The sequence below is a fragment of the Melanerpes formicivorus genome, unplaced genomic scaffold (assembly GCF_026170545.1).
Source record: "Melanerpes formicivorus ecotype bairdi unplaced genomic scaffold, bMelFor1.0.p_v2 SCAF_23, whole genome shotgun sequence".
Lineage (NCBI taxonomy): Eukaryota > Metazoa > Chordata > Aves > Piciformes > Picidae > Melanerpes > Melanerpes formicivorus.
The window spans coordinates 7,774,543-7,793,221 of record NW_027142375.1 but is presented as its reverse complement, the minus strand read 5'-3'; the positions used below and the strand labels follow the sequence as shown (position 1 = coordinate 7,793,221).

At 43.2% G+C, this 18,679-nt stretch overlaps 1 protein-coding gene across 1 annotated transcript in view; it reads right to left on the bottom strand.

The window, feature by feature from the left end:
• Positions 1-627: 627 nt before the first annotated feature.
• The window catches only part of RAPGEF5 (Rap guanine nucleotide exchange factor 5), a 185,032-nt gene continuing 166,980 nt past the window's right edge, over positions 628-18,679 (bottom strand). Inside the window, exons 22-26 of the mRNA XM_068152454.1 lie at positions 18,140-18,190; positions 16,931-17,018; positions 14,687-14,751; positions 8,487-8,541; positions 628-4,429 (exon numbers count right to left, since the gene is read on the bottom strand). Of these exons, the coding sequence (XP_068008555.1) occupies positions 4,311-4,429; positions 8,487-8,541; positions 14,687-14,751; positions 16,931-17,018; positions 18,140-18,190 (378 nt within the window). The 3' untranslated portion in view covers positions 628-4,310. The remainder of the gene's footprint in view (positions 4,430-8,486; positions 8,542-14,686; positions 14,752-16,930; positions 17,019-18,139; positions 18,191-18,679) is intronic.

Below are 18,679 nucleotides of genomic sequence, written 5' to 3'. Positions count from 1 at the left end.
TAGAGGATCAAGTACTGCCCATTTGTAAAACACTTGGAACAGACATCATGTGGTATGTACTAGCTGTAATTTGTGTGTGAAATAGCCAGGTTTGGCTTAGTCATTCCCAGGGTTTGCTGATGCAAAGCTGGGCAGACAGGACCAACCTCAGCTACATTACTGAGCAGTCACAGCCCATAATGGGTTCAGGATTCCCTGCTACAGACCCCTGAGGGAGAGGAAACCACACTGGCAGGAGTGCCTGATTATGTGGAAAAGCATTTGCTGTCCTCAGGAAGAGGGTCACACGCTGATAAGCAGGCTCTGGAGGATATGAAAACAGATCTACTCCTCCCCTCTCCCACAGGGACTTCTCGTGGTGGCTCCAGGCCCCTCTTAGATTGTGCCATGATAAGAGGCAGCTGAGACCCCATTAACATCATCCCTGCTTCTGAAACACCGGGACCAGTGAGTGCCACTGACCACAGACAGATGAGCAGCTCTAAATGGGATCAGGTTCCTCTATGTGACTCTGCATCCACCTCTCAAACACAGCGAGGGTTTGCACAACTGAATATGTGAAAGTACAACATTACAGTTCGGAACAGTAAGCACATGTGCTAGGCATGAAGGTACAGAGACCAGACATCATTAAGGTAGTTCTTATATTTTTAAAAGCAATATTAAAAAACACTGGAAAATGCAAGATAAATGTAACAGTTGCTTCTACAAGTTTTAACCTTGTATTGCTTGGCCATTTTGACATATAAATTATTGCTTACTAGCTCTCATAAATACACAACACAATAATATGTACAGAGGCAGACAAGCATGAAATATAAAGACATCTGCAACATTGATTCTGGTAAATCAGATTATTTCATACATACCAGGTCTCATAATGGTGGATAACTACTAGCTGTAGTCCCTGAGAAGCTAGGTAAATACCTTGATTTGGGGGTTTCTATTTTATCACTTTTAATGCAAGCTGACAGCATTATGGCACTCAGAGAGAACAGAACAGGCAGGTGTTCTTACCTCGGCGCATCGACTTCATCCCACTATTTAAAAGTGTACAAGATGACAATAAATAGGCTATGCAAATAAATATTCCTCTGCCAAAGTGTTCAGTATTTACATCTGTCTCTGTAATTTTACAGCAGCACGGCTTGTCATTTCCAACAACATTTTTGTCTTGCCACTGTCAAGCAAATGCAATTTATTTCTGTCCAAGATGGGGCTAGAGTCGAAAAGCTGGGTCACAGAAACACCTAAGCTGGATGCAACAAAAACCCACATCAGAAAGGTACAGAGTGACCCAGCTTTCCCCCCACTCCCCCCTTTGTTTTTCCCCCCCTCCTGTCTAGTTACCCCTCCCAGCTGCTAAAGAAAATATGCAGAGTATTTAACCCTGGGTGCAATTGTGGTGAACTGAGCTTAGAAGATCCATGGATTTTATCCTATTTAACATAACTGCACTACTGAAGGATTTTTAGAAGAAAACAAAACACACAGTATGACCAGTGCTGGACCCTGGCAGAGGCTGTATAGTGCCTCCCTTACCCAGGGTTTACTTCTAGTTCTCCCAAACCACCAAACCTTCAAGCTGCTTGCCAGTCTGCAGCCCAGCTGTGCAATACTACATCTATAGAACAAAGACTCTGAAGGGTGGGTTTTGTTTTGTTTTAACTAGAGATACTAGTGACAGATTTGTGCTATTTGCCCTTCCTTTATGGTAACAGCTGTAAGGTCTATATTTTCAGTGGGAAATTGATCACTCACATTGGCCTCTGAGAGCAGAAATTTACATCCAAGGTATACAGGCCACTATGAAAGCGAACTTGTAATGTTTGGAGCAGTAGTCTAATCAGCCACAGCACAGACAAGGATGTTAAGGCCGGCTATGTACCTTCAAACTGATTTGATGCTAACTGCTAAGGGTAGACAACACCTCATGTTAGTATAAAGTTACAGTGGTGCAGATAGCTAAGACCTGGGTGGCTTGAAGCCTACTGGTACAAGTTAACCCATTCATTCACTTCAACCATTGTGAACTGGCAGAGTGAGAAGCCTTCATGGTGGCTCTAGCATGATTTCAAATCAAAGCCTGTGCACAGGCTTCTTCCCTCCCCATCATTCTTCTTTCCTTTTGTTTCCTTGCCTTTTATTCTCCTCTGGCACTGCTACCGCTTCATCAGCAGTAACTATCAAAACTGTCAGAGCCAAATGCAGCAAACTGAAGAACAGCCCCACTTTCTCACCCTGAATACCTTCTAATTCTCCCTCTCCCACACATTACAAAAGAACAACTTCTGGAGTAGCGTCGTACCCCATGAGCTAAAAGCATGCAGGCTGGTCTACAAACAGGCTCCTAAAAATAATGCCACAGCAAGAAAGCTTTCGCAAGGGGGCGCTCCACACCCAGCAAACCGCCCAGGTAACGCGGCTAGGCCGAGATTCGGGGAGTGCTGCAGCCAGAGGACGAACTGCAACAACACAAGCAGGAAACTTCCTCTGGCTTGCGTTCTTACATTGCAGAAAGGAACCCACCACAAGCTAGTATCCTCATCTGAACAGTTTTGGTCTGCTTGCACAAAAGAGTTATTTACAATATGTGCAGTCACATCTACAGAAGAACATAGGAAATTTTTACTCCATGGCCAGCAAGAGTTGTTTGTGGGGGTTTTTTTCCCCCTTTTTCCTGGGTAAAAAGATTCGTTTTCTTTAAAAAAAAAAAAAAAAAGGGAAAAAAAGAAAGAAAAATAAAATACTAAAAAATCATAGAATATTTGAGAATAACAAAGTACAAGCAAATACATTTCTGAAACATCTGTTTCCTTTACAATAGATCTATACAGTATTTCACAGATGGGAAAACCAAATGCATTCTACAGAATCCCCCACAGACTACTTGGTTAAAGCTGCTTTTTTTTTTCCTTTTTTCTTTTTAAATCCATTTAAACCAGAGATAACACAAGGATGAAGCATGCTACTTCAGGATTTCCACAGTTCAGTAAAGGAGTGTCTCCTTGGAAGTCTCTCTCACGGGAAAAACATACAATGAAGACGGGCGAGCAAAGCAACGGGTCTTCCCTGCTCTGTCAAGGGACTGTAACTCTTGAGGCGATGTACAAACATGTGGCAGGCAGAGCAGCACGCTGTACACTGCCTGTGGCATTCACCAGATTATTTCAGGACAACTTCCCAGCACTGAAAACCAAAGCTATGGTGACAGCGATGCTTAGATGTAGGTCAGCTGTAGACATGACTTTAAAAATGCTGCCTCCGTACATGCCCAGAAGTAGTACTTTTGGCTACACGAAAATTGGCTAGGCAGAGGTGTGAGACAGAAGCAGTAAAGGGACTGTGATGCTCACAGCCTGGTGGGTATGCAGGTAATTACACTGGTGCCCCCTAAGGTGCACCCTTTTGCTCTTTAGCAACTAGAGTGTGTGCAAGTTAGGTGAGATTTTACCTGCTGAAAGAGTACTTCCAGGAGGTGGGTTAGGAATGGAGGTGGACCTAGGCATTGCCTCTAAATAGACACCAAGGAGGCTGTAATCCAAGAACACAAAGCTCCTGCTGTAGTAATTTACACCAGGTTAACTGCAAGAGGTGGTACTGGGATAACTGAAAAGGAAGAAAACAGCACATTTTCAGTGTCCAAACAATGGTGTCCGTAAGTGGATTGGCTCTTACAGCATGTTTTAGAGAGCAGATTAAGGGGCCACAACAGCATCAACTGCTTACTGCTGACCTCCACATCACGATGCACTCTTGAGTTTCATTTGGAGAGCTGTCTTTTTATACTCCCATTTTCAGTTGTTCACACTTACAGCAAATAAGATCCTCCAGTGGCCTCAGGGGAGCTGCGCAGATCGCAAAGTATTTTTGGCAACGATGCTTTGGCAGCCTTGAATTAGCGAGGTACGTGCTGCGGCAAACAGAGAGTCAATCCCTTTGCGGCGTGTTGCTTGCTGAAATGTTTTACTGTTGTGACATGACAATTCCCTTCATTCTAATACTGGCAGAATCAGCATTGAAAACTACACTGGACCAAACAATACTTTCACAGAAACCAAGCTCCTGAGCTCAACGGCTGTGGCTCCGCTCCCTCCCATCCTGGTGACCAGCGGGGATGGCACCATGCTTGCCCTGCAACTCTGCAAGCAGCTCCTCTGCCGGCTCTTGCCTGATTTTCCTGTGCACATTGTGTGAGCTACTGATAAAACTCAGTAAACTGTTCTTATATAGGGAAGCAACATGCTTGGCATAAACATTCACTTAATTCAAAGTGCTGCAGTTACAAGGTTACGTAAAGCTGTGCACGCTCACACTCGCGGCTCTATCCTGTGAGAAAGCTCAAATAGAGCTTGCTGGTTGTCAATGACATGCAGGTGATGGACGTATGGCTTCAGCTCATGATGTTCTTTTGAAGGAACTTCATTGCCTGCAAAACAGGAGAAAAAGGATAGATCAGAAAGCTGTGCTCTCCCTGCTAATCTGCCCTGAGTGTCACAAAGTCCCTGGTGTGCCAACCTGTCAGGTGCTAGACAGTCGAAGACAGACAAGCAGTGATACAAAGGACTTGCTATTTAAGTGCAATGCACAAGTTAACAGCTAGACACAGAAAACAGAAGAAAGAAGTAAGTAATACCAGGTAGCCAGCATGAACAAAGGAGGGACACGGGATGACAAGAAGCTGACTCTTCCCAAGTGGAAGATTTACTCACGCTGGCAGTACAGGCAGTCCATCCTTTCCCTATAAGGGTGATTCAAGGTTTCCTTTGTGCAGCTTTGTCAGCACAATGGGACCTTGAGCAGGGGTGGGCAACCCAGTCTTTAACTTTTAAACAACCTCAACACAAGTACACAAGACAGCAGGCACCAGATAATTTCTTTCAGAGCAGGTGAAAGGTGACAGTGTAGCAGACAGATGCAAAACCTCTTCAAAGCTAGTCTGACAGTCCCTCACGTTTTGATCTGCTATGCTTTTGATTTCTGATCTAGTAACAGAGACAGGAGTCATGCTGTCATTTCATGGGAGTTTACCCAGCAAAAGGAATTAGCTGTGTAACAGACAAACTGAAGGGTGGTTGAACAGCAGATGTTTTTCTGTTGCAAGCTTTATGCCCGACAGTGGTTTGTGGGAACTCGCCGCCTGTGAAACTCTTCAGCACAGCTGGTGACCAGCAGAAGTGGAAAAGGAAAAGCTAAGCCCGTGGCCATAAGAGCCATCAGGCAGGCAGAGAAAGCAATGAGATACATTCCTACACGTTGCTGACTGCTGACAAACAAGCAAAGGTTGAAGAGCTCCGCTCTAGACCATGTCCTCGAGGAATTTTTAATAACATTACCATAAATTTAAAAATAAAGAGAAAACCCCTCAAAATTCCCTGAGCCAATCAGCTTAACTTGCACACTCCCTCCCTCTCCTTTGTTTCGTTATCATCCTTTTCTCCACACTCTCCAGCTACACAAGCAGCTTTCCAGGAACAGATCAGCCCACTCGTTTCTAAGGAGCGCTGCGTGATGCCAGGTAGGTAACACAGGACCCCAGCACAGCCAGCTCCGCGTGTGGCTGTTAGTGGTGCTCCCAGGCAGCTATTTTTAGGAGCTCTCTGTGCAGCTAACTTGAGAAATGTGGGAGAGAGCAGAACTACATGATAAATTCCTGTCAGGATACAGAGATGACCTTTTTGTTCTCAGAGAAAAGGATCCCAGCAGCTGTGCTGAACATACTGAAAACACATTTGTGTTTCTCATTAATACCTGACATGGCAAAAGCTTCAATTACTTTATTTTCTCAGGCTGGTTTGCCTGATTTTGGAAACACTGCTATTTGTTTGCAGGATTTAGGATATAAAAAATATTATTTCCATTAAAAAGCCATTTCAGTTTTGCTTGGCACCTAACCAGTTTCTAAGCCAGACTTTGGCTTGCGAGCTTAATGCACATAATACAGTTCATAAACAATGTCATCCCTTGCTTAGTTTTGTTTGAATTCTTTCCTCTAGTGAGATGCCTGCTGCTCTTAGGCCAGTCTGGGAATTGATGCAGTAGAAAGACCCACATTCCTGAGAGCAAAATAAGCCCACTAGAAAAGGAAACTGTCCATAAAGTCTCAATAAATATTCAGTGAATTCATTTCATGCCTAAATGAATTTAAGGGGGGGGGGAAAAAATGCCTACAGAGATGTCTGTATAAGCTGCTTTTGAAAAGCCTGCTTTACAGCAAACCAAGTCTGTGGTAAAATAAATTAACAATCACCTACTTCAATTATATATTATATGATTATATGATAAGTCTCAGGTATTAACCTGGGATTTGTGCTGCAACACTTACAAAAACACTTGGGGGGGTAAAAACAAGGGGGCAAAAATGAGATGAAAGATTCGCAGAGAAGCTGAAAAAAAGAAAAGAAAAAGGAAATGGAAAAAAGGGGAAAATATAAAAAGAAAGTAATAAAATGACTTCATTAAAAGAAGCCAATGCTCTATTTTATAGAGTCATAGAATCAGTCAGGGTTGGAAGGGACCACAAGGATCATCTAGTTCCAACCCCCCTGCCATGGGCAGGGATGCCCCACACTAGATCAGGATGGCCAAAGCCTCATCCAGCCTGGGCTTAAACACCTCCAGGGACGGGGCCTCAACCACCTCCCTGGACAACCCATTCCACGGTTTCACCACTCTCATGGTGAAGAACTTCCTCCCCACCTCCAGCTTCATTCCATTCCCCTTAGTCCTATCACTACCTGATGTCCTAAGATAATGCCAAGCATTTTAACTTACAGAGGCATGGTTTGGATTAATCAATTCCTCCTTCAGTATCTGGTTTAACAGAATGAAAGCAAAAGGCACATCCTTCTTCCTCTCTCTATTTAGAATAAACCAAACCAGGTTGGAAGAGACCTTCAAGATCATCATGTCCAACCCATCAACCAATCCAACCCACCTAAACAACTAAACCATGGCACCAAGCACCCCATCAAGTCTCCTCCTGAATACCTCCAATCATGGTAACTCCACTGCCTCCTTGGGCAGCCCATTCCAATGGGCAATCACTCTCTCTGTATAGAACTTCTTCCTAACATCCAACCTGAACCTCCCCTGGTGCAGCCTGAGACTGTGTCCTCATGTTCTGGTACTGGCTGCCTGGGAGAAGAGACCAACATCTGCCTGTCTACAACCTCCCTTCAGGTAGTTGTAGAGAGCGATAAGGTCTCCCTCTGAGTCTCCTCCAGGATGAGCAACCCCAGCTCCCTCAGCCTTTCCTCATAGGGCTCTCTTATGTAGCTCAAAATAACACATGAACCTTAATGCTGGGCAGCCTTTGTTTAAAAATTAAAGACTGTCCTTACAGGTGGTAATTCTACAGAACAAACATTCAGCAAGGTTCTGAACTGTACCTACCATTCTCCAAGGTGCATGTGTTTATACACAACATTATTAGACATACTGACAGCTGCTGACAATTCAGCTGGAAAAAAAATGAGCTGCAAACTCATTTTCTTCCCCAAGGCTGCAGCCTAGTTCTGAACTTCTCTTTGGAGAACAGGTTTTAGCAGTCTTGTTTATGGAGTTTGGTTTAAACACTAATCATTTCCAAAAGTGACCCTGTTCTGTGTTTAACCTCTCCACAGAGAAGGAGAAACACTAAGAATGAGGAGAAACCTTGTTTTTCCTTAATGTGCAACAAAGCAAGCTGGGGTCTTCTGGCATAGTCCCTTAGGCTTGGATTCTCTGGTGGCTAATAAAGTGGAAACACAGAAAATAAACTCTTTTGTGTGGATGAGGCACTTGTGCCTTGTTTCCCATCAGTATACATCCTCCAGTGTCTAAAGCAGACAGACCTCCATTTGCAGGCTTTCCCTAGCAAGGGTACTAACACAACTCACTCTTTTCTACCTGGTCAGCTAAGTTTTGTTCAACCCACAGGCTGCTTTTACCTTCACAACTTCTACCATTTTGCAAAATGTCCCTAAGAACCTAAACTAAGCAAACAATTGCTCTTGGTGCAAAGCCAAGTGAAAAGCTGTAGTGATGAATGCCATCTTTTTTCAGCTGCTGGAAGGCAAGACAGCTGTGAATCCATTACCAAAACACACAGACTAGCAGGAGACTGAGGTAACCCATTTATAGCTGGGAAAGCGAGAACAGGCAGCATATATTACAGGCCTCCCTCCATTATTAAGTGCAAGCTGGTGCAGATCTTACACAGTGTTTTGAGGAGGTGATCATTATTGCAAGAAAGTAGTTCATAAGAATTTGGAAGCCGTTTCTACAAACATTTTGCAAAGTCAAACTTCCTCCAACCGTGCTTCCTGCTAGGCTGACCTCCCAACACTGACACCCCCCTCTTGCCAATTAGCTAAATAACTGCCAATCACATTTTGCTGCTGTAGTAAACCTGAGCAAAATGGTGTGAAAAGCAGAAAAAAATGCTCACCCTCCTCAAGGCTGTACAAAGGTAAAATAAAAGTAGCAAAGTTTTGGCTACTCACCAAACTGGTTATTTCTGCAATGTCTCAGTGACCGAACAGTATCTGCAATCATGTGCTGCAAAGACAAGGTACAAAATGTCAGTACAGAAGTCTGAGATGGATTATGTCACTAGGAAAACCTGAAAAAGAGATCTCCTCGTCCTACACTGCATAGAACAAGAAAAAAGGCAACTGCAGTAAGGTACAAAATTAATCAGGAGAGAGGCTTTAGTCTTTGTCTATGATGAAATATGGTTAGTTTAGAAGGTCCTTACTGGTATCACACAGATTAAATCACAACTCCCCAAGGAAAGTGGTAATGAAAAGTAGTCAAAAAATTGCCTTTATTTACTTATTTTTATTAGAGAGAAAGCCTACATGAGGGAAGTCCTTTAGACTGGGTCAGTGCTTCTTGGTTCCACCCCCAGCTTTTGTGCATTACCCAGGGCACTCGGTAGCTTGCGACTTCTCTTTCTGTCTCCATGTGTTATTGTATCGATTTTGACTGAGCTGGAACTAATTCTCCTCAAAGCATCCTTCTAGTGCTGTGTTTTGCAGCAGTAGTTGGTAACACAGCAGTGTTTTGGCTACTGTTGATTAACTATCCAGGCTGTGTCTTTCCAACATTTCCCTGCCCCAAGAGCACACTGAGGGGTGGCAAGATCTTGGGAGGGGACATGGCTGGGCCAGCTGAGCCAGACTGGCCCAAGGAGCATTCCATGCCATATGACATCAGCTCAGATGTAAGAATAGAGTGAAAGAAGGAAGTGGGGGGATTCATCCTGGCACCTATCCTCCTAAGGAACCACCAAGCTTAGAAAGCCCTGCTTCCCTAGACCGACCATTGTCCTGCTGATGGGAAGTAGAGACAAACATCTCTCTCTCTGCTTCCATGCAGTGTATTGCTTCTTTTTTTTTGCTTATTATTGCTGTTAGATTGCTTCTATCTTATTACTGGCTTTTGTTATATTTCCCCCCTCTCCCTTGGCCAGGGCCAAACCACCACAGTTATCCAAATAGCCCCTCTTTGTGGCATGGCCTACACCTTAATGCATACTTGTATAAAGCCCAGTGCAATCAGGCACCAGTATCAGCGAAATAGTTTTCTGCAGTATGATAAACAACATAAAAAAGAAAGAAAAACAAAAATCAGCCCACAGCCTAAATTCTGCAGACCAAGCACCCTGACATCTCTGAAAGAGGTTATACTGTAGACAGACTATTTTAAGAGAAGCAGGTGCCAACAGGGATGTTGGATGTTCACAGCTCAGGTCTTCGACCTAGGAAAAGTGAAATTGCTCACTGTAAATCAGCAGCATTGCCCATGAAGTTCATGAGGCATTAGTTTTCTATTTGACTGCTGCTGTGGCAACTCTTCATCAAATCTAGTAATTAATTTAAGCAAATTGTAGTTAGCAAGAATGATGATAGCTTGTGCAAACAGCTGATGCTTTTCTTGCATCTCCCTCAAAAGTATTCAGAGGTGGGAAGGATTCACTGACTTGAGCTGAGTGTGCATAAGATCAGAATGATGCAGAACAGCTCATCTCTCAACACCCTGGGAGTGGCTTACAAGGCTCCTCCACAGAAAAGCTTATCACAAGAGCATGCTTAATGGAATCTTCATATCCCTTTCATCAAAATTATTTCTCCTGTTACCCGCTGTGCTTCATTTGCCATGAAATAACGCAATCTCTTGTGCTGATGTCCTTGCACTGATTATAATGAGGTCCTAATGAGATGATTTCGTGATCAATAGTCGGAGTACTGGGAGAGCTACAACTTTCACCAGTGCTGCTGCTGCTATGAAGTTTTCAGGATGATGCCCTTTGTGTTTGGCCTTTACAAGTAAGAGTCACCTCATCCCCACAGAGTCATTCTTTGCTGTAGTCAGTGTGGGGGTCCACCCCAAGAGTGGCTTCTGAAGGTGATGCTCCAGCAACAGAACCTCTTTGTGTAACACTCTCTTCAAACAGAATCCCAAGTCCCCTGACTTTAGTAGCCTAATTAGGCATTTCTGTCTGTTTCAGTGCTCTGGGACCCAATTGTAACACAGAAAATCTGCAAAGCAAATGCTATGTCCTGGCTATTCAAACAGGTGCTTGCATCCCATTCATGTGCCAAGAAACACTATTTCACAGAATCACACAGAATCCCCAGGGTTGGAAGAGACTGCAAAGATCAAGTCCAACCTGTCACCACAGACCTCATGACTAAACCATGGCACCAAGTGCCACATCCAGTCCTCTCTTGAAGACCTCCAGGGACGGTGACTCCACCACCTCCCTGGGCAGCACATTCCAATGGCAAATGACTCTCTCTGTGAAGAACTTTCTCCTCACCTCGAGCCTAAACTTCCCCTGGCACAGCTTGAGACTGTGTCCTCTTGTTCTGGTGCTGGTTGCATGGGAGAAGAGACCAACCTCCTCCTGGCTACAAGCATCCCTCTTGTGGCCTTTCAGACTACTGGCTGCTTAGACTCACTCCTTTATCCAAGCACAGCAAAAACTCAGGCTTGGGAGCTGCACAGATATTTGGAGGGTGGGGACTGAGAACCTTCAGCTGTGTACTTGCTGTGTTGTAGGTAAGAAGGTGCTACCTAAAACACTAACGGCTATTGACCTGCACTAGAGTTTGCTGAAGTGTGTCTAAGACCTGTCATTGATAAGGTACAGATGATGGCTCACCAAGGAAAAAACCCTGACAAAGGCACATTTCAGTGAAGCAGCTCAGTAAATACTGAAATGCAAACAGTATAAAGGACCATATTTTCATTTATTCCTTTAGATTTAGTTGAAGAAGCAGGCATGGCACTAAATAACAAGTTAGCACTATTCTAGACTAGACTTTACTCCAAATACAGTTAAATAAACCACCACAATCCCTTTGAATTTTGTCAAAACTAGGTAAGATTCCTGAGACAAAAGATTGTTTCCTTTTCTTCTCTTTGCAAGTCTCCTTCCTTATATATTGAATTAACTTTGTCTTCACTGCAGTCCTGTCATGTCAAATCAAGTTCAGTCACGGTAGGATTGTTGAGGCCATGATGGGCAAAGAATATAAAAGAAGTAGGGATAGCATGGAGAGAGAATATCTGTAATTAAACCAGCTGATACAGTGGGGAAAAACAACAGTTGAGACTGACAGGTCCTCCTCCAGGTGCTATGTTTAATGCAGAAATTAAATATTTCACAACACTGCTCCAAAGGGAGACATGAGAATCTATCCTTGCTTTGAAATTCATAAGTAGAAATTCTATGCATTTATGACAGTAAGTTCCTTCCCCACAGCAGTAATCTGCTATGGTAGAATAATTCTTTTCTTCTTTTTCTGCGACAGCAAATTTGCAGGTGAGGCTCAGTGGCTTGATCCAAGCCAACCAGAAGTCAATGTCAATCTTAATTTTTTTTCAGTAGAGGCCAGAAAGGGCTCAACACAGTACAGAACGTGAAGGAAGACATTCTTCCTTGGGACAAAGCCCTTGTAATTAGAAAAGAAATATGAACTGCTGTATATGTGATCATGTGTGATGCATTGACTGAGTACCTTTGTATTCAACTGAGCCAGTGCAATATGCATGCTGCCTGAGGTTCCCCTCACTCAGGTTTAAATCTCTCCCAAGCCCCCACTTCCTAAATCTGCATTCATATGTACACAGGGCTCTTCTAGACAGCACATTCCTGAGAGTGCGATCTGACTAATAATTTGCAGGAAGTGTCAATTTAAACCACCCTCACCCTACCACCATCACCTCAGACTCTTCCCCCCCACTGCCATTTAAAGTGACCATTAGCCATTTGCATGTAAAAGGTGAACTCCTGGCTCACTGATGTCAATTAGCAAAGACCCCACTGCCTCTGGAGACACAATGGTGACAGGAAGGATAGAAAATCTTAAACCAGGAAGCCCAGCATACATTAAACATATACATGACTAAACAACAACAACAAAAAGATGGTCTGGCTGAGATTGGAAGAAGAATCAGATACTACATATTCACTATACAAATACATGAGCCAGTGGGGGGACTTTAGTAACAATTACTGTGCATCAAGGGCTATTTTAATTTACATGTTAATTGGATGTACTTCCAAGAGGCAGTGAAGAAGAACATGCTAATGAGTTTTATGCAAACACCTAAAGGTCAAACAGTTAATGGACTTGAGACAAGGAAACCTTTCATTAAATGCAAATCAGGGCTCTTGTAAACTCTGCAACAAAAAGGCCCATAGACCCAGCCAGCACCCATGGGTGATATTGGAGTAGTCATCAAATCTCTTCCTACCTAGCCGGGGGGCCACCAGGCCCCCCAGCCTTTGTTGTCACCACCACCATCACCCAGTGTGCACCCTGGGCACTCACCAGTGATGAGAGGAGGATCCTCCAGCCCAGATGGGCTCAGCTAAGGGCTTCTGCCCTTCCTGGTGGGGATTAAAAAGGGGAGTGGGTGGGGAGGGCCAAGTGGCCACACCTGGGGTGGGAGGAGACTCCAACAGAGCCCAGGTGCTCGGGATTTGATAAATCTTCCATAATGCACAACTGCAGTTCATGGTTTGCTTTGCCTCCATGCAAAAAGAACAAACCCATCAATACTTCAAAAAGTAAAGCACAATGGGAGCTATTACAGTGAAACCTTTCCATCAGTATCATTTTTCTTGGCAGAAAAATCTGTGCTTTTCAGAACAAAATAATAAGTTTTATCAACAAATAAGTTCTCCAGGAGTGAATTTTCTCCCTGGATACCAGCAGAAAACACCAGGATGATGAAGGAACTGGAGCACAGGCCCTGTGAGGAGAGGCTGAGAGACATGTGGCTTTTTATTCTGGAGAAGAGAAGGCTGAGAGGGGATTTAATATATGTTTATAAATATCTGAGGGCTGGGGGCCAAGAGGGAGGGGACAGGCTCTGCTCAGTTGCACCCTGGGATAGGACAAGGGGTAGTAGATATAAACTAAAGCACAGGAGGTTCCACCTCAATATGAGGAGGAACTTCTTCACTGTGAGGGTCACAGAGTACTGGAACAGGCTCCCCAGAGAGGTTGTGGAGTCTCATTCTCTGGAGACTTCCAAGACCCATCTGGATGTGTTCCTGTGTGACCTGTGCTAGATTCTATGTCCTACTCTGGCAGGGCGGTTGGACTCGAAGATGTCCAGAGGCCCCTTCCAACCCCTAACATCTTGTGACCCTATGAACAACATAAAAAAAGGTGCAGAAATCAAACAGAAAACACAAAAAGAGCTCAGCTTCAAAACTCCAAGTCTACATCTGCTTGAAAGTTGAAAGACAACATACATTATGGCAAGATGTGGAAATAAGTTCAACATCTGGCTCGTGGTGGCACATTCATTCTCAAACAAGCATAAACACATGGAGAAAATAGTTAGGAACAATCCATCAGGCACAGCCATCTGGCACAGTCCCACAGCACATCTAGAGCAACTGGGATGTACATTTGGGTTTCTCAATCAAATATTCCAGGTAAACAATGAAAAATTTAAACCCCTGAAGTTTCTACACTCAGAGATATAAACTGTGGCTTTCTGTGCTATGAAAATGTTATCAGTTGTGAAACATGCAAATTAGATAAATGAGGCCTCCATCAGTAAGACCATGCCAGAGTAGCTGTCATATGATGTCTACAGTAAATGTGGCAAAAGATACAAGGTCAGTAAGTGCCCTTCTATACAAAGTCAGTCCAGTGGTATTTATAGTGAGTTTAATTCACATTGCAGGCATTATTTGTTTCATCATTTAACCCAGATCAAAAATGAAAGATCTCTGGAATCAGCATACTAGTGATGAGTCATAAACAAGAGAACCCTTCTCTATAGTGCCATGAGGGAAAAAAAAGGAAACAACTCAGAGAAAGTTGAAGCAGGAGAGCGTAACTGAAGAGGAATATTCCACAAGGTGGTGCAGATGAATAGATCTCACTAGAAAGTAACAAAAAAAGGGTGGACTGTGTGGCAGTGACCCCACCCATCACAGGTTTAGCCATTTTACCCAGAACTGAGGATAAAAGCAATGAGAGGAGCAGAGGAAAGGGGCAAGGGAGGTTAAAGTGCTGGATGTTTAATCCTGCTTGGTCTTTTTTTATCCCTGTTTATTTCTTCCTGATTCAGCCAGAAGAAAACCTTGTAATCTCACAAGATAAGAAAGGGAAAGGGAAGAGGAGAATGTGAATCTCTTTGAAGAACAGGAAGGGCAAAATTAGCTTACCAGCTTTTCAAAATTAACAAGGTTATCCAGAAAAGTTTTATTTCCTTCATGAATGAATGTTACATCTGGAAAAAAGAAAGAAAGAAAGAAAGAAAGAAATTCTTTTACCTGGCTTTGTTGTTCAATACAAAGTAATAAAATGACTAAATATCAACCAAAGGAAAAATAAGGACAAAGTACCCCATTAAGGATTGACACAATACCTTTTCACAGCAGAACAAAAGCCTGGTATAATGATGACATGCAGAGATTATTAGATAACAACACTATGCACACATTGTAACAAGAGGATTTTCAAGTGGGAGCACAGACTTATTAAACCTGGCTTGTGTTACTCCTGGGGTTGTACCACAGGGAGGATGGCTGGGAGCAGGCAGGGGCATCCAGAGGGATGACCCAGCTTGGCATGCCTGCTCTCTGCACTCTGCAACACTAATTCAGCCTTGCTGCTGGGCCTGGGCCCAGCTGGCTGGTCCCTGGGGATGCATCCAGCACCTCTCTCTCCCTGGGCAGCATCTTAAAAAGGAGAGCAGGCACATTACACCTCCTCTCCTGGGCTGCTTTAGGGTACTCCAGGAAAGGGAGAGGGAAAGGACACAGGTATTAGTTGTCTCTGTACCAGTGCAATTCAAAAGCATTGGTCACCTCTAATACAGAAATTCCACTGGAAGCAGAAATTTCCACACAGCTTTTTGAGTCAATGACAGCAACACATGTATCTGTGAAAGTGGAAGGAACAGAATTTTGCTTTGCAGCCAGCAACTAATAAGTCTAGATAAATTCAGCAGAGCAGAAAATTGCATCTGAGCTAAGTTGTGAGGGTACATCACAGTATTTTATTACACATTTGAAAAATCTGCCTGATTTTCAAAAGCTGTGTCTGTGTGCTGTCAGAGAGCCCCTCATTTGAATTTCATTAACTTTAAAAGGACAGTCTCAAGTTATTCTTTACAATTAAAGATTATTAATGACTTCCATGGCTTTTGTTTTTTTTTTTTCCTTGAAACTACTTCAGTTCCTCTTGTGTTGAAGCATGGTCATTTGCTAAGTTACTAATGGTTTCTGCACTACCAATGTTATGCTATTGGTCTTGGAAAGAATGTTAATACAAACATGCTTGACCTGGAATAAAGTCCTGTCTACTGTGGAATACTTTGGGAATTACCAGCCTTGGCAATATGTCCTTATAGATAACTGCACTGAAGAAAATTACTGGATGCATCTGTAAAGTCTCCTTGCTGTCTCCAACAGAGATATGAATCCTGCTTGGGTACATGTTCTTACAGGTTATATTGTAGTGCTGTGCAAACATCATTGCTACAAGCTATTTGTTTGTGTTTGCTGCCTGTTTTCTGCAGGCAAAATGTACTCCAGAATACTGTAAAAATACTGATTTGGAAGCCTTGATAATTGTATCCATCTGAATTAATGCAAACTCCTTTGATGTGTGCAAAGGGGGGAAGTGCCTGATGGCTCCTCAACTGTCACTGACTGATCTGGAGAGCTGCCTTCAAACATTTCAAACTCGCAGCAGCAGGTTGGAATAAACAGCCTAAAGAGAACCCTTTTGGAATACAGGCATAAACAAATGAATTTGCCATGTTCAAAGATAAGGCAATTAATAATTAATGACTCCAAGACAACAGAATTCTTGCAATATCTGCTAGTTAATTAGCTGCCCAGCTCACTGCATGAAGCAAGTGGCTGTATTTCAATAGTTTATTTTAAAAACAATTGCTTTAATGCTAAGATTTTATTTGTCTCTTTCAGACCTATGGGAGACTTGAAGAGTGCCCTCTTGGGACAGGCAGGTGAGTTAGGTTTTGCCTTCAGGGTGACACCAGGTCGATTCATCCTGTCAAGGCAGGGCAAGCGTCTCAAAACAGGCATCTCAGACCAGTAGCATGGCCAGGACCACTTATGTGGATGCAACTCAGGGCAGCTGGGCAGCCCTGTTCAGGGCTTTACAAGGTCTCACTTCCCTGTTGGAGAGGATGTGGCCGAAGCAATAGCATGCTGCTCCAGCCATGCCTGACAGGAAGGCACTGAAGTTTGGAGGCCTGTGTGAACATTGCCATCCTATCCCCATCTTAAAATCAGTTGTTTATTATCCAGACCAAGTGCTATCTTACAGATACCACTTCACCTGCCACACTTTTCTCATAAAGCAACTGGAAGGAAAAATCACCTTCCATTTATTTTCATTAATCACAACAAAGGAGAGCAGCCAGCTTCTAACATTACCTTTCAGAAGTAAGGGCATGAAGGGGATCTTCGGAGATTTCATTTTCTTGAATGCATCTCTGTAAGCTTTGTGATTCAGAGAAGGGTCCTACAAAACCATTTGGGTAATAGAGAGAAAAATCAATAGGCTATAAAAAGAGCAATTCTAAATCCATTACGAGCTTATGATCTGAACATGATTTAGATATAAAAGGTTTCTTCGGGAAACAAGGTAGATAAAGGTTCTCTAAGCTAGGTGACTGACTAAACTGAACAGGAAACATAAACAGTGAAAGAACAAAAGCAATTCTGTTCCTACAGATGAAGCAGTGCTGAAATGGGAGTAAATTGCAGAATAGGTTCGCTTGGACTGCTCTGTAATTTCCCCACAAATTTCTATTAGCAAAATCTCTTCATCTTGCTGCCTAGCACAAAATGCATCCCAGAATGTATTGATTTTCTTTTCCCCTTTAAAACAAACAAACAAACAACAAACAAACATGAAAACAAACACCCCAAAAAGTCCTACAAAAACCTGCTCTCGGACGAATGGAGCATATTGGAGATTTGCAAAGAAAATAAGAGAGTGTGTTTCTCAGTGGCTTTGTGTAAGCAATTAAAAAGAAGTCATCTCAGTTTCCCATATAAATGAATGGGTTTTGTACACCAGCTCAGACAGAATCTTGAAGACATATTCACTTGTAAAAGGCTCTAAGTACAGGAGCGTGACGGCTGTTAAAGGCTGGATCTCATGTTGCCTGCACCAGGCAGTGATCTCCCCACGCACCCATTTCCATGACAGCCAGAGGAAACACTTGTTTATTCAGCTTTGATAATGGTGACAAAGACCTTAGCCTCAAATTCTGATTTTTTTAATTATATTTTTTTTTAATTCAGCTATCCTTCTTTTCTCCTGATCCACGGTAAGTTGCTTTGGATAAGGGCTGTTTACCCTTCAGAGCAAAAGACCAGCTTCCAAATTTATGCTGGGGAATCAACACTACACATTTGCCTCTTCTCTGCCCTTCCTCCAGCTGTCAGGCACAGTCTTTTTTTCCTTTTTGTGTTTGGAGACCACCTCTGAGCTCTGGGGACCTGTGTGGCCTTCAGCAAATCACAGATCTGACAAGTTCCAGCGCCAGACAATGACAGGCAGCCTCCAAATAAATTAAGAAGAAGAAAGGCAGGTGAAGACAATCAATGCCATTCTGCTGTCAACACCATACTTACTGTCAAGCTTTCGAGTTCAGAGAAAAGTTTCTTGAACTTCCCAGGAATTTTCTGAAGTAGGGAAAACAGAGAGAGAGAGAAAAAAAGTTAATTTAGGCAGAAAAATGCTGAGGCAATTTTTTTCTACTAGATTGCCATGTGTGAAATGCCTGCTGAAAGTACCACTAGACAATTAACCTCCACAATTTGGCTCCAAGAGCCCTAATTACAAACCATGTTTGGTCTGAGGCATCAGAGCCTGCAGCCTTATCCTGGGGGCCAGCATCCTTCCTTTATAGACACTGCTTGTTAGCAGCTCCTTTTCCTTTCTTCCCTAGCTTCCATGCCTGCTGCATTTAGCATATTATCTGTGTCAAGTCAGCAGCCAAAACACAGGCTGAGAGTTCAGATACTGTGATCACACCCAGGTTAAATCATCTGTTGTAATCAACCTTCCCCTAGACCATAGGTTCTGAAAACAAACAGGCGTCATGCTCAGTGCTGCTACACCACCCCCAGTGCTGACCAGTTTTACTACTGGCATAGGCTGATGCCAGAAAA